At 39.6% G+C, this 16,397-nt stretch overlaps 1 protein-coding gene and 1 long non-coding RNA gene across 3 annotated transcripts; one reads left to right on the top strand and one right to left on the bottom strand.

The window, feature by feature from the left end:
* The first annotated feature begins 3,097 nt into the window (after positions 1-3,097).
* LOC124147021 (serine/threonine-protein kinase RIO2-like) lies at positions 3,098-15,681 on the top strand. 2 transcript variants are annotated; one of them, XM_046517619.2, is made up of 11 exons: positions 3,098-3,241; positions 8,184-8,328; positions 9,116-9,229; positions 9,517-9,571; positions 9,953-10,073; positions 10,456-10,544; positions 10,818-11,009; positions 11,573-11,665; positions 13,344-13,416; positions 14,022-14,665; positions 14,746-15,681. In XM_046517619.2, exons 1-11 carry the CDS (start codon positions 3,176-3,178, stop codon positions 14,762-14,764), a joined length of 1,611 nt encoding a protein of 536 aa, XP_046373575.1. In that variant the 5' UTR covers positions 3,098-3,175; the 3' UTR covers positions 14,765-15,681. The 2 variants fall into 2 exon arrangements, with proteins under 2 accessions (XP_046373575.1, XP_046373574.1); XM_046517618.2 differs by having other exon boundaries at positions 14,022-15,681.
* Positions 4,872-5,321, bottom strand: LOC125380064. Its single transcript, XR_007221048.1, has 2 exons — positions 5,273-5,321; positions 4,872-4,969 (listed from the first exon to the last, which is right to left on the bottom strand). It is a non-coding gene; the product is annotated as an uncharacterized LOC125380064 (long non-coding RNA).
* Positions 15,682-16,397: the final 716 nt, after the last annotated feature.

The following is a 16,397-nucleotide window of genomic DNA, read 5'->3' on the forward strand; positions in this document are numbered from 1 at the left end:
TCGAACGAAAACCACGCTCAGGTTCAAGTACATAGACCATCTGGTCAAAGGGAGACAACCTATGCGTTACAAGGATTTAGTTTCAATTCCAACAGCATCTCTATCCATCAAAACTCCAAAACGTTCATAAAAAAGAAAACTGCTAACACTGAGAAGAAAACAAAAAGTGCTTTGACTTAATAGAAATATATTAATATTCATATTCTTAAATCAAAGCAACGAGTTTCTGAAAAGGAAAAAGTTGTTGTAAACAATCGCATCATCAAAGAGGCAGCGCGTGGAGAACCGTCTCTAGTTACACAGTAGAGCGCTGGCGATGAACACAACCGAGTAGCTGTCATCACTCGGGCGCCATTTGCAGACACGAGCAGATTACAGTCCATCCCGGGCCGTTCTTGAACGACGGAGCGTGATTTACATCGTTAACGGACAAAATAGCGCAGCGGCAGCAGCCAGCGGAGACAGTTTGCTGTTTCAGTTGTAAAATAATCCCAACACGCGTTTAGATGATGGGGACTTTGTTTGTCCGAGACAAGGAAATTACCTTTACCCGTGGGACTCGACTCCGAGAAAGTTTCAGATCGATATCGCCGGTGAAACGCTTTGCCATGGGTTTTCCAAAAATGGGAAGTTGTTGTTAATGTTTATGAACACGTAGGTGTTTATTTCAGTTGACATACTGAATAAATATCGAGGGGGGGGGGGGGGGGGGGACAACTGCGAATATCCCGCGCGGTGGTTGAACACTGACACACACTTAGTCCATGAGATGAGAGTTGGTTTATTAGTGTCAGGATGCGAACTCAGAACTCTTGTTAGACAACAAATAACGTATATACCACTTAGTATATTTCCATTACTGACTGCCGCCAAAACCAACCCGCATGTTAGGCTCATCTTAGACTACGAAAAATAGTTATAATTAATATATTGTGTGCGATCGACTAAATTGATCTCATTTTGTTTTTAGCTAGTTTATATTTTTCAGCTATTTATAAATGCACAGCAGTATACTTGTAATGCAATTTTTGATGGACGATTTTTAATAATCCTTATGAGTGAGTGAGGATTCATGACAGCTTTAGACAATATTCCAGTGCTGGGAGGAATGGCCATAGTACATGTGGCACAGGTCGCAGGTGTCCCCATTGACAACGGATTCGGTGCTGACAGAGGAGTGAGTGAGTTGGATTAACGCCACATTGAACAGTATTCCTATAGGCTCCTAGGTATCCCAGACCCTAGAGAAACAAATTTAAAAAGGAGTCCACTTCATTTGGCAAGTCTAGATTGCCTCAGCTCCAGGAGTTAAGGATTGTTCTGGGCTCCATTTGGATTTTATTCTTTTTATTTTGTAGATATATATTTTTAAATAAGATAACTTTATTTCTGGGACAAATGCCAGTCTACACTATTCAAGTTATATAACGGCGTGTCAGCTTAGTGTGGGAGGAAAGTCTGAAGGGACGCAGGCCTCAGACGTTTACCACTTTGGTGAAACTCACGAGCAAGGGTATGGTGCTGACAAACCTAGAAATATAATCGGGGCGAACGGGGATTCGAAACCACAATCATAGGTTTCTGGCGTGCCAAGGGACACAACTCTGCACAGTGGAATACGTTGCCTCAGACGTGCCACCCGTGCCCCCGCTAGCAAAGGACGTATCACAAGTATATGATGACTATTGGATTCGAACCTGCTACACGCAGCTTCTTATACAGGGGTGAATACCTGACAGACTGAATGGGTCACGGGCATTCGGGTTGAAGGTTGTTTCGGAATTCTGTGATCAATGTGGCTTGTAGTGGCGGCTACCGATCCCCACCATTCGTCCCTCGTTTATTCCCGGGGGTTCGTCACGTAGTCGTGGAAGACTTGTGGGAGACGCCTCTTTACTTTGTAGTCCGTGCTTTATTATATTAGTGGTACACTGATGTAAACATTACGAATTACAGTTATCTTAAAACTGAGTTCTGTATTGAAAACACTTATTTGAACGTTAGGTATCTTACATTTCTGTGTGTGATATCACTTCATTCACTTCGTGTCACGCAAAGGCAAGGGCTGCTTCGTTGGACAGTGTTTTGGAAAACAGTTTAACTACAGCAAAATATATCATCATATGTATGACTAATGTATCAAATGTTTTTGAAACGTGTCAGTAATGGACACGGCATTCAAAGGAAGCGGTTATTATAGAATGTGGAATTCGTGATATGAGAAAACAGATTTATCGATATCAGACAATGCAAAATCGATTCGATTCATGGATTAGAGTGTATGATACATTTAAGGTAATTGATAACACTTTTTCGATTTCAAGAAATAGTTGTGATTTGTAAATACTAGTTTACACATGCGATGTAGTTATTATTTTTGATTTCATAACTTCATTTTAGACAATTTATAACATCAGATTTGTTATTTCAATAAATATATTATAGTGTCCATAATTGTGTACAATCTATAGACAACGAAATTTTTATGTCAAAAATGCATTTAAATATTCATATCATAAAATTTATCCCTGGGAGATGGCAATGCGGAATAAATGCCTTTAGACTTGCAGATGGAAACATATTCTGTTTCTTTGGTCACGTAGCATTGTTCAGCATCTGGTTATTTTGACTGTAGGGTAGGGTAGGGATGCTATCCGTCGGCTCCGCATGAGGTGTTACTCATATCATTGATATAGGTATAACATCACTTGAAATCATAACGAAAGTTATCAGATGTGTTTATATTAATAAGAATTAGACTTTCATTGTAACATCTTCCAGGGGTGGATCCAGCATTTTTTTATACGGAGGGGTCCAAAATATCAGAATCTTCTCTCAGTCAATTTTACTGATTTTACCTTCAACATACATGTACTACATTTGGTTCTCAAAAGGGGGGGATTTTACTGACGCTTCAAATATTAAACTTCGGGAAAGGTTTATCGAGTAGTGTTTCCTTGTGTTAAACACCACTCTAAGTATTCTGTGTTGAAGTATATCTCAAAAAGTTGAAAACATGATTGCCATATGTGTTTAAAACGCTTGTAACACTGTCGTTTGTAATACATGTCTGTACGAAACAGTAGATAAGCAATGTCGTTTAGCTTTACCAGCTGGGATAATCACTTCCGGCAATAACACGTGTGGATGGTATGACATATTTCACAACCAAAACATGGGAAAACTCAACGTTGCGCTTCTCCGATATTTGGCTAAAGAGGACTTCAGAGTTCTTACAGCAGTAAGTGTGTTATGTATCTAATGATCAGCCGATAGAACTAAAAAATACGGTTTGTTTGTCGAGACCATGTGATGTCCACGACATGATAGTGGTCGGTTGGCACAAGTCATCGACTTGTGGTGTAATCATCAACGTGGGCCTCTGAGCCTTGTCTGTCTTCAACGTAGACGTTGTAATCAGTACTTGCGTGAAACTGAGACATTGTGTATGTGTTATTGCGGCAATCATTCGTTTGCTTACCTTATAAATGACATACGCAGGAGTTGAACATACAAAGTGGTGCCTAAAGACTTGAATTAAGCTTGCTACTGCTAGGACTGTCACTTGCCCGAGCCTAGTGCCCAATTGTTTGTACGGATCAGTCAGTTGAATAACTTTAGATGTGTGAAACCCTGTTACAAAAACTTGCCATTTTAGTTATTTAATTTACATCATTAATTTTGTTAAGGTGTGAGTTAGCCCAGCTAACAATTTCACGTTGTGACAACGTCGTGACAACGTTGTGTTTACGTTGTGGCAACGTTGCGGATGTTACGTCCATATAACGTTATTCTGTGGACTCCCATTTATGTTGTCACAACGTCATGGCCTAACGTTGTGTTACGTCATATTCACGTCGTCACAACGTTGTGATGACGTTGTATTTTACGTTGTGGGAACGTTGTGATAACGTTGTGTTTACGTTGTGGTAACGTTGCGGATGTTACGTCCATATAACGTTATTCTGTGGACTCCCATTTATGTTGTCACAACGTCATGGCCTTACGTTGTGTTACGTCATATTCACGTCGTCACAACGTTGTAATGACGTTGTATTTTACGTTGTGGGAACGTTGTATTTTTACGTTGTGGTTATGTTGTATTTTACGTTGTGGCAATGTTATAATAATGCGTCCCTACAACGTTAGTCTGTGTACTACCATGGACGTTGTCACAAGGACGTGAAATAACTTTGTGTTACAAGGATGAAATACGGTTGTGACCATTCCACAATAAAATGTTGTAAAAACAACCCCAAAACTTGTTCCGGAAATGTTTTAGAATATGCTTTAGTCACGTGAATGTGTACGATTCGAAATACCTTTTACCAATATTTTAAAACCAGGGCGTCGAATAGCCCGGTTAGCAGTGAGTTAGATCGTGTTTTGCTAACAATGTTCAAAATGTAAAAACACCACTGAGCTGTTAACTAGATACATGATTTGACTATAACAAAGTCAGACACCATTACCCTTTAGGCTTGTACTGAAAGAAACAAAAAAAAGAATAGCAGACATTGTAAGGGGTTGACCATGTGATATTTTCAGGGGAGGGTCGGGTCCTGGAATATTATCGAAAAAATATATTGTCACCGAAAATTCTTGACAAAAATAATTACGGTTCAGACTGGTGAAAAAAATGACATAGATCTAGATGCAAGGTGCTTATCTTCAGGCTCATAGAGTTAAAGAAAACCATATATCTGCTTTTGTAGCTGTGACCGAAAACATATGTAATCTCAATAGAAAAGTTCCAGGTCCCCACCTCCTTGAATATTAAATGGTCGGTCTCTAATCAAGTCCATATAGTATACTTCAACTTTCAGTCATGCGAAGTCACCATTCAACAAAGAACTCCAAGACACATTTGTGTTGACATTTTATTATTTTTAGATTATAGAAAATTTATACACTATTCGAAATTATTGAATGCCAGAATCTTCTTTCTTTGGTGTTCACTTCCACTTCCCTGAAATACAAACAGCTTAATAAATCTCGAGCAGGTATATGAAATATTTCATATGACGAGAAACATTCATTTGGAGATAAGGTTTTATCAATATTCAAACAATAATGTATAATTCAAGTGACTGATGGAAACAAATTTTAACTTTCATTCAGAGACATCAAGAATCAGGTTGAATACAAAACGTGGTACGAGCATAGATTTATATAAATAGATCTACATTCTTAGCATTCATTTCAAGCAAAAATACACACCAATTAACATGGATATAGACAATGGAATGTAACTGTAAACAATTGTACTTACGTTAACATAATTCACAGCCCAGGGTGTATTTGGTGTGTTCCTCAATGATTCAACATTCTTGATTTAATCTCATGGAATGGTCGTGTAACATTTTCCCCCTTGCTGCAACGACAACATATTAAAAAAGTCAAAACTAAAACTATAGTCAATAAGCATAGATTTAGATCTGTAGTCTAAACAAAAAGATAACATACATTGTATAATTGCCTAAAATTTAGGAAAACTGTAAATCTAAAGTCTTCATGTATAAGGTCCGATCGGAAATATACTCAGACTACAGATATAAGTAACAAAATTATGAGTACCATCATAAAAAAAAACCCACCTAATGTAATTTGGTTTTACATATACACCGGTCTGACAAACCGGTCAGGCAAACCAGTGATTATTATAGTGAGCCACGTCTCACAACCTCTGTCAGAGTACAATGACACACAATCATGTTAGTACAAACATGGTTTGTTGGGGACCTTTTCCAAACGGGAACAGATATATTAGACAGGCATTGTAGCTAATTACGACTCACATCTTCATCGCAGCGCTGTTTATATAGATCTAGCTACAGTATGATTTCGTAGCGAGCACTGGAACTTACTCGTTCAGTTTTCGATCACCATTTTATTCTCTCTCATTGCCAAAAAGTGTCAGAGAACCAAGTATCATATACTTACACTACGTTTATTAACATAATACAGTTCAATATCGTTAAATATAATTCTGTAGTATGGTAGCCTACCTGGCAACATACGGAGATCGAAAACCGAACGAATATGGTTGCTATCAATTCCATTGCATTTTTCATTGGTGCACATTGACTAGATCGACACCTATTTCACCCTAATAATCAACAAACGATGACTAAATCACTGACAATGTATGGTGATATTTAACTTTTGACTATCGACTCGCTTATCATCACCAGCGAGAACAATACCGCAAACACCCCGTTATTGCGCGCGACGAGACTCGTTTTACTGTTGCTCGTTTTCATTAGAAGGGAGTCGGACATAGATCTAGTTATCGGAACATGATGAATTGATTCTTTTTTTTTGGAAAAATTAAAAATACACATGATAAGCGCCTTGCTCAAATAAACTTTATAGACAGCACCAACAACCATATGATCCACATTTAGGCTACTTCAGTCAGTGCTGATTGTGCCTTTTCGGGAACAACAAGTATGTTTCTGTCTCTTCCCGAAAATACAATTTTTCATAACATCATTGAGCCCTTTAGACTAGGGCTATAACTAGCAGCCTACAGAGCGTCGATCTGAAAATACTTCCATTGTTTTGATTCCCTCTCTTCGCTGTATAAGAGAAATCTACTCAACCTTTCCCCATGGCCTGAATGAGCCACATTGTTTCACAAAAATCAAAGTCAGAATTTTAGTACATGTAAACTTTCAGATTTCAGAAATAACACGGAAGAAACGGCGATAACTGTCAGTGGTCAGTAGGTGATGCATACGTTAGGCCTATTTACAGACCTTATACGCTTACGATCGAAACCCGAACATAATATGACGACCACAAAACACCGCCAGACTGAATTCTGGTCAAACATATACTGCTTGCCCTTGGTAATTACCCTTGGTATCCATAAAATAATAATATGGAAAAAAGTCATGGGCTTCCTTCACCTCTATATACATCACGTTCTGTGTATCAAATAGGCCTATTACTATCAACACTGACGCTCAGCTCAGTGAAAGTGACCGGCAAACTGCATTCTAAACCCCGCCACTACTGAATAATACGATACATTTAAATCATTTGACTATCTGCATGTACAGAAACATATCAACAAGCGGAGACTGCTTTTGAAAAATAACTTACCTTATCCGAATTCACAGATCATCTGTCCAGTTCCCGTTGCTGCACAATCACTTGGTTGTAATATATCAAGAGTGTGCTTGAACTAAGATGGCTGGTGACAACAAATCTTCCGCGACAATGTGACGTCATTTTGACGTCACTTCACGAGGCAACAGGCTAAACTTTTCAGCAGTCGCTCTCACGCCGCAAAAAATGCGCGCCAATGTGTTTTTATCTGTTATTTTGCTTGTGACAACATTTAGTAGACAGATAACAGCGTTCATAGATAAATATGTTTAAAAAAAATAAAACTACGAGATGGTAGATCTACAAGTGGTTTCCTAAACATCATTTACAAAAAAGTGTTGTAATGTCCAAAGCATAACGTTATCACAACGTTAATTTGCAACGTTGTTGTTACGTTGTGGAATAACGTTACAATGTAACGTAATACTAACGTTGTAATTGAGATACGCAATAACGTTCTGGAAATTTTAGTATTAAGAGATGAAAATTCAAATGCCGAATAAACAGAAAGGTAATGCATTACTGCCTTGGTATTCTGACAAATTCATGTTGATTTTTGATAAAGCAGTTCTATTCCTTTATGACTATCAAGAAGCAAACTTTGTAACGTTTAACCGACGTTTCAGAAACGTAGTTACAAAACGTTGTGCGATGTCCGATGCACAACGTTTTCACAACGTGAACGTGCAACGTTGTTATAACGTTGTGAAAAAACGTTGCACGTTGACGTTATAATAACGTTGTGACAACGTTATTTCACGATGTTACCAATCCTCAACCTTTCCACAACGTTGTGACAACGTCGTGTGTTAGCTGGGAGGCTGCCTGTAAGCATGCTTATGATGAATCATATATTCATGGCCCAAAGTATGATTGATACAATTTAACGACCTGGGTGCCGTTGTACAAAACAACCTTAGCCAACGACAGTCGTAAGTCTTTGTTAAGGTATGGGAGTTACGATCACCTTAACTCTGAGATCCCTTTGTACAACGGCACCCTGGAAAGCAGGTAAATAAAACTCAAGCAGAATTCCAGAAGTCCACTTATGATGTTGTTTACCACAGGTTGAGATGGGGATGAAGAATCACGAGATGGTGCCGTCCCCCCTCATCGCATCCATTGCTCATCTCCATGGGGGAGGATGTCACAAAGTCCTGCGGGAACTCTCCAAGCACAAGCTGGTTGCATATGAGAGGGGAGGGAAGCGTTGTAAGTTTGTTAATGACAATAAGATGATATGCGAAGAATAACTTGCGAATGGTCAAACTATATTGTGACCATGTATAGTTGTTATCCATAAAGTTGTATGTTTTCTTATATATTGTGATGTCCTGTTAATAATGCTCTGGACAAAGCAAACATCCAGGTGGTAATTTAGAACATACACTAGGGCTGTAACGATTTACTGATCTACGATATTATTGATACTTAGGTACACACGTCAGTTTGTGAGATTGTGATATGCTATAAATAGAACAGGAGCTAATAGAACTACTTCCCGTAATGGCAGAAGTAGCATAGCGCCACCTGTAAGCATGGCAGAACACAAAGACGTGGTACCTGTGCATGCTTTGACTGTTACATTTAATAACCATTTAAAACTGTTTTGATATTGTGGTTTTCTTTGTAAACGTTTTTCAGATGACAGTAAATAAATGTATGAAGAAAGAGGTTTTAGGGCTGTATTTCAGTGATTTCATCATTTCTTACTATTTGATGTGTATCGTGATACCAGTAGTATCGTCGGTCCGTATCGTAATACGAATCGTATCACAAGATACCAGGCGATACTCAGCTCTAACTTACATATGGCAGCCACCCAGTCCTCAATCAGTTCAGATCCTAAGACAAGCATGGGGTCCTGGGAACATTCTGCCATAGAAATGGAATCTCCACCGAATCTGTCAACAAACAACAACTGTTAATTCTCAGCTCCTCAAACCGATCATAGATTCGTCTGGTATTTCAAGATGTCAATCAGGTTCTTGTATTACAGTTGAAGGCTACAGGCTGACCAACTCTGGCTATGACTACTTAGCACTCAAGGCTCTAGCCTGTCGGGACATGGTGTTCTCCCTTGGCAATCAAATCGGTGTTGGAAAAGAATCAGGTAGCATCAGTTTCTTGAAACTCAAATTATGCTTTGTTGATCAGTTACTCTATGAAAATGTGTTGATTATTTAAGTCAAGTAACCATATTTAACAGATATCATGAATATTATGCAAAAATAATTTTTCGACAACATTAACCATGTTAACTGTTTTCAATACTTTTGATGTAAATTAATGATTAGTACTTTAATACAGAATCTTTTTTGGGCTGGAGGAGTATATTTGTTAAAGAAATAATTGAAGAGCCTTACAGGAGATGTTGAGATGAAACTGTTTTGTTGTCAGATGTGTACATTGTGGCTAATGAAGACAACATACAGATGGCATTGAAGTTTCACAGGTGAGAGCTCAGTGCTACACATGCTACAGTTAGGCATTCTTTCTATGTAGCATATCAATCAGCGCTAAAGAAATACATCTCACATTTACGTCGTAGGAAAACATTTCGGAAGCTGGAATTGCTTGTGTTAATTACAACTGGAGTATCGTTATTGTCCAGGAACTTTTTTGCTAAATTTCAGAGCCAAAACAAGCCAGTGAATTAGTAATCTAATTTCTCTAGCCTGTGGTACATTGCTGTGCAGAATTGCATCCCTTGGTCATGCTGTTAAGATCCTCTGAGCAGGGATTCAATTTTGGGGGGCTAATCTATATATACAAAATCCACTAAGTTTTATTATCAATAATGATTTGCAATCTAAGAACGCTTGCTTTCTTGCAGACTTGGAAGAACATCTTTCCGCCAGTTGAAAAATAAACGTGACTATCACAAACATCGGAAGTTCACATCCTGGTTGTACCTGGCCAGACTGGCAGCCATGAAGGAGTTTGCCTACATGAAGGTAGGGGGCATCGTCGGTAGTGCACGGGTATAGAACTGACAGAAAATGTAAACATGGTACACAATTGTGTCTCATTCAAGCAGGACTGGCTTCAAACTCTGAGGACTAGTAAAATAAAGTTTGCAATAGTCATATGGACTAGTCTTTAATTAAAAAAAATTCTGAGAAAATAGACACCTGCCACCACCACACCACATATCAGCCCAACATATTCACGGTTGGTGGAGGAACGTATAATAGTGAATACACACAAGTATCGATACTGGTTGAGGAGTGGCCTGTTTTATACATGCCCAGCCCACAGATCCAGGCTTTGAAGAGAAGGCTGCTGTTGTCAACATTGATGTGGAACCTCCATTCACTCAACTCTTCTGTTCAACAGGCTCTGTTTGAGAGAGGATTTCCCGTACCGAAGCCTGTGGACTTTAACCGTCATGCAGTTGTGATGGAGCTGTTGGCGGCTCACCCCATGTAAGACTGTTACTGAAAAACTAGTTCTGTCTGATCCTGGGAGGTTTAAATGTCATGTTGCTTGTTGATTAATTCAGGCAAATTTCAAGTATATTGAAAAATATAAGAAAAGTCAAGAGTTAATTTCTCTTATTCAATGTACCTTATTATAGTTCCTTTTCTCAAACTAAAATCTACAAAAGAGTATGCCAAAACACAAACTGGAGCTTGTAGATGCAGTTAGTTCATCAGAGAGAATCTTCCACTACATTTGGGTACTGGTGTGTCCTTCAGGTGCCAGGTCCACCAACTCCAAGACCCCTCCGCAGTGTACAGCGAGTGCATGGAACTCATTGTGAGGCTCGGCAACTGTGGCGTCATACATGGAGATTTCAATGAGTTTAACCTGATGGTGGATGGCGAGGACCGAGTCACTATGATCGACTTCCCACAGATGGTGTCCACAAACCACCCAAATGCTGAATGGTGAGATCAGATTATTGATACTTCAGCGTCACAGATACCTGCAACGGAGGATGGCTGTATAATTTGCTTGTACCTATTTAATATAAAAAATGTTTTTGTTTATTCAATGTTTAAACTAAGTGTGTTGACCTTCCATTGATCTCTGAAAAAATTTAACTTGTTATCATGGTTATGTATGGCTTTAATAAGCACCCTGTTTGTCTATTTTCCTAACATCCAGAGACCATGACGATCTGGGTAGAGAAAAGGTCTTCAGTAACCCATGCATGCCGTAAAAGGCAACTAACGGGATCTGGTGTCTTGGTTGATGCATGTCATCGTGTCCCAATTGCATAGATCGATGCTCATGATGTCAATCACTGGATTGTCTGGTCCAGACACAATTAATTACAGACCACCGTCATATAGCTGGAATATTGCTTAGTGCGGCATTAAACAACAAACAAACAAACATCCAGGACATTCATAACAGTACATCAAACCAGTTGCCATAGGCTGAGTGTAAACTTGGCTTCTTGGGATGTGTCTTCATGCTGTATGTCATGTCTGTGTTCCTGTTTCAGGTACTTTAATCGTGATGTACAGTGCATCCGAGACTTCTTCGTCAGAAGATTTGATTACGAGAGTGAACTTTACCCAACATTCAAAGATGTCCAGTAAGTACCATCATTATACAAACTGACAGTTACTCATGTAACGTCTAAATCTTGTTGGGGCAGGAATGACTGAATCATCGGAGGAACCACAGTATGTTGTGCAGAGTTGCCTACCTTGGGACTGCCTCAGTGAACGTTCTGTCTGCATGTGTTAGCATGGGCAGGTGTCCCTACTTGAAATACTTGGGTTGACGTAAAGACATTGCCTTGTGCCAGCTTAACACAAACATATTGGATCTCAGAATTACGATTGAAATTTGGTCCTTACATGCTTGATCAGTTGTTGTCAAGGTAACCAGGAACAGGACTTTTGAAAGGCACTCTAAAGGAAACTTAATAGGTGAATCAAATCTTTTCTGTGTTCAACTTATCAAAACTTGGATTCAGAAGACATCCTCCTAAGGTTAATTTGAATCTGAACATATTAACTATACAGTAAATCATGAAACCGATACATCACCAAATTAATGCAAGTGTCAGTCCCTGACCTAAAATGTGTCATGAAATTAAGGCTAATGATAACAGCTTAATTTTATTCGCTTGACATGTGATCTAAGTCAAAAGTAAGGAATTCCAAATCAGATAGGTCAGGTCACCAGGAGATTGTACAAGTTCCATGTGGTGTCACATGAAGTTACACAATCCTTGAACGTACATTAGCAGTGTTAAGTATTCACAACTGCTGGTACTGTACTGGACATGGTCACTACGTTGGGGAGCAGTATTTTTCTTGTAATCATAACATTATTTGACAAGTTTGCCAAGAACAAAGACGCCATCATACATGGTTGGTATCTGTCATAACAGCTTGATGAAGACTTGTGTGAACCTACTGACCACTCTTGACACTGAACTTGGTAAGAAGCATGACATCTACCTTGTTGATTGTGAGCTTTGTTATTTCTCCCCAAATAAGGGAAAATATTCCGAGCCATAACTTGAAAAACATTCAATGTTTTTCAACAAAACTTGGCAAATGTTATTTTTGGGATAACACTTTCTTGGTAAAGTACAGATTCTCATACATTTTTGGGTTGAGTCCTGTCCGGTATTCGAACCCACACCGCCAGAGTGAGGCACCTAATCACCAGCACACTAAGTCAGTGATCTAACCCACTCAGCCACCACAAACATTAAAGTCTGACAACTGGTAGTCTAGATCACATACTTTGTGTACCCCTCTGACAAGTGTAAATTGGCACGGCTCCCATGGCCGAAAGCTATGAACACACAATGCCATTTAGAAAGTGGTCAAATGTCAGAGGGGTACACAAAGTATGTGATCTAGACTACCAGTTGTTGTTCTTTCATTTTTATGCACTGCTCATCATTTTAACTGGTGCCTTTTGTTATTTTGAAATTTTTCTAATTATATTTTCTTATGTTTCCTTGGAAACAATTTCTGCTTAGTCTCAGACGAGGGTAGGTTTTGTTTCCCTCCGGGCAATAACTTGAAAACCTTTCAACATTTTTCAACGAAACTTGGCTTATGCATTGCTTATTGGCCCTAACTCTCTCAGAAGGTCAACATAGTCAAGAATAAGATTGTTTGGGGAGTTGCCTGGCAACCAGGAGTGTTCTGAAGCATCCGGGGAAAAGCGTCCTGGAACGGTATCTGATGTATGTTTCTGAAGTTTCGTGAAATAAATTTTGTGGTACATTCTATCATTTGTTTCAGGCGAGAGGATAATTTGGATGTGGAAGTGTCAGCTAGCGGCTTCACGAAGGAGATGGCTGCTTCGTTTGATGAGGTATCCCCCATGTTATGGGTTTTCGTACACTTAAGAAACATTCATAGTTTTCTCTCTAATTACATGAATGACTGTCACACATCGCATTCACCTTTACAAGACAACTTTCTCTTAAAAACAAGCCATCAGCTGAGGATTTACAATGACTGTGATGCTACACCCCCAGTTATAGCGCGAGTAATCACGATAAACATGGCAGATCTAAACATATAACGTCCGAAAACCAATGATTTGACGAAACTGATGGAAGATGAAGCCAGGGAGATGATGATGACAGGAAGGATAAGGTCCAAATAAAAACTGGAAATCAGTTTTCTGAAATAGGAACTGATGAAAATGTTCTACGGAGTGGTAGTATTGGATGCAATATACAGAAATAAAGATGCCAGTATGCTGCAAACATGGTGCAGGACTAATATTGTAGTGAACTGGTAACATCCTGCACCTCAAGCATGTTGTGTCTAGTTATGACAATTAGTTTAACTGTGGTGTTTCTGTGTTGTTTTGACAGTCAGTTTATATGTGGTGTTTGAGCGAGCTGTTTAAGTGTGGTGATTGAGTGGGCTGTTTAAGTGTGGTGTTTGATTGAGCTGTTTCTGTTGCAGGCTGCAGATGACTTGGGAATTCTCGGGGGACCAGAGTGTGGGAGAGCTCGAGATATTGACGTAGATGACGACGGAGAAGAAGAGGAAGTAGATGAAGAAGCAGAAACACGAGAGTCAGTCAAAGAAGGTGCTGTTGCCATGGAAACTAATCCCCGAGTTTCAGCATGGCTGGCAGGGTGTTCCCAGGAGCTGGGTGCCGATGATACAAGTTCTGAACAGACAGCTCCAGAGGAATGTGCCGACATTGTCAGCAGTATGTCTGGAACTAAGTTAAGTTGTGACCAGTCCGAACGTGCAGACCAACCAAGGACAGCAGCATCTGTAGACTTGTGTCAGCCAGATAGTGCAGACAGCGGATGTGATGAGGAGGATGTTGAGGACTTGAGGGAGGCCAACAGATCATACCGGCCGTTCAGGACTGAAGACAGCATGGCCCACACAAACCTCCACCTGACCCAACCACACCAAGATAATGTCAGCGTGGCTAGTTCCACAATACATCCTGACCTCATCAAGAGGAAGGTTAAAGGTCAGATAATGAGGGAAAAGATGAAACAGAACGCCCGGCGGATCAGGAAGAGTGGCGAGTCGGCCATCATCACCAAGCTGAGGCGGGAAAATCAGGATGATGTCAAACAGAGCTTATCAGCGGAGTGGTACTGAGACAGACGGAGATGTACCTGTGAATGTGATGTGATGGACGGGATGATGTGAAACAGAGCTAATCAGCTGAGTGGTACTGAGACGGACAGAGATGTACCTGTGAATGTGATGTGGACAGGATGAGGTTTGCTTATGTTAAGTTAAGGCTGTAGTAATGGTTACTGTGATGAAAGTGCATTCCACTAGCTGTGCAGTAGTCCAGTTGACCAGAGATGGTTGATGATGCTGTTAGGTGCGAGAGCAGGGGAACCATGGCTATTGAAAGTATGTCATGTTCCTGTTTATTTCATGTTTTGAACCCATTGGGTCTCCAGGTGAGAACAGATCCCCGTATGCTTGTACGAGAACTAAATAGAATGTATGGCCAGGCTCATTGGTTGATTGTGTCAGTGTACCCATATGGCGTGGGATGTTGCTCATAATATCAATCACTTGTTTGTCTTGGCTAATTACAGGCATCCATCACAGCTGGAATATTGCCCAGGGTAATGTTAAACAACAAACAAAAAATCGTGTGTTGAATACAGTTAAAAATTTAGATTAGGCCCACAGCTCAATGAGACAATGGTCAACACTGGAACCATACTTACAGCATGTGGCGTTTCACAATATGAAGAATAGTCACACCTGTTGATTAGCTGGTTGCTCAGGGAATGTCTAGATGTGGACACTAATGCTGGCTCTTCAGGAGACACCAGATGAAGCAAAGAACATGCAGAAGTGGACATCATGGAGATGCTGAGTGTGAATATACCGGTACAAGTCTACAGCTCTTTTCAAGAAAATTTCTGGTCTCCAAAAACGTCTAATATTGTACAAATATTTACAAGTAAAAACTAATTGGTTTTTCTCAGAGCCCGAATTAATGATGACCAAACATTGAAAACAAGAAATTTCAAATCACTGGAAGAAACCTTTCAACACTTGGTACAGGGCCTATTATTTTCTCTGTATCATGTATGTAAATATACCTTCAATAAAAGGGAAATAAGACGTATATGATTTTTGTTCTTCTTGAATACTAATATTCATTCCTCGTCAAGACCTGAGGTTACGTCTATCATTCACTGTGTGGGGATTCCAGGTGAGAATAGACCCCAGCACCCTATGATGGTCGATTGTTGTTCAGATAATGAATCATTGGATTGTCTGGTCCAGACTTCATATCATGTCCACAAAAACATTTCTGAACTTACTTCATCCCAGTGTAGTGCTTGCTTTGGACATCATAACAACCGAACACCAGTATTTTTTAGACACATTTTATTTTACAACATAATTAAAAACAAGACCAAAAACTGAATAATGAATATTTAGTTAATATTCCGTATCACAGCCACCATCCTGGACATAATGGAACCAGGCTTGAACCTGTCACTGGCTTTGGAATAAATGATAAAAGAGACGCTGGATCGAGCACACAATCTTCAGAAAACCCAGCAATATTGGTTGGATATGGACAATAATAACATAAACTGGTTCATGCCTACAACTGGGATAATCATGATTAAAAACTACAGTTGCCATGGTTACCCTTGGCAAAAGGAGATAGGAATAGCATGTTTGAATTGTGTTACATCAAAATGGGGAAAAGGTCACATGATTTGGCCCAGGTTGCACAAAGCTAACTTTGCAGCATGATCATCGTAAGTGTGCCAATGCTTGGGACTTACAACAGTCTTAGCACTAAGTTTGCTTTGTGCAAGTACATCA

The sequence above is a fragment of the Haliotis rufescens genome, unplaced genomic scaffold, assembly GCF_023055435.1.
Source record: "Haliotis rufescens isolate VD_foot unplaced genomic scaffold, xgHalRufe1.0.p SCAF_1, whole genome shotgun sequence".
In the NCBI taxonomy this organism is placed as follows: domain Eukaryota; kingdom Metazoa; phylum Mollusca; class Gastropoda; order Lepetellida; family Haliotidae; genus Haliotis; species Haliotis rufescens.

Coding starts and splice junctions, on each gene's coding strand:
- LOC124147021 (XM_046517618.2), top strand. CDS start 3,176: ATGGGAAAACTCAACGTTGCGCTTCTCCGATATTTGGCTAAAGAGGAC. Junction 8,329..9,115: donor TGAGAGGGGAGGGAAGCGTT/GTAAGTTTGTTA, acceptor CTTGTATTACAG/TTGAAGGCTACAGGCTGACC. Junction 9,572..9,952: donor ATGGCATTGAAGTTTCACAG/GTGAGAGCTCAG, acceptor GCTTTCTTGCAG/ACTTGGAAGAACATCTTTCC.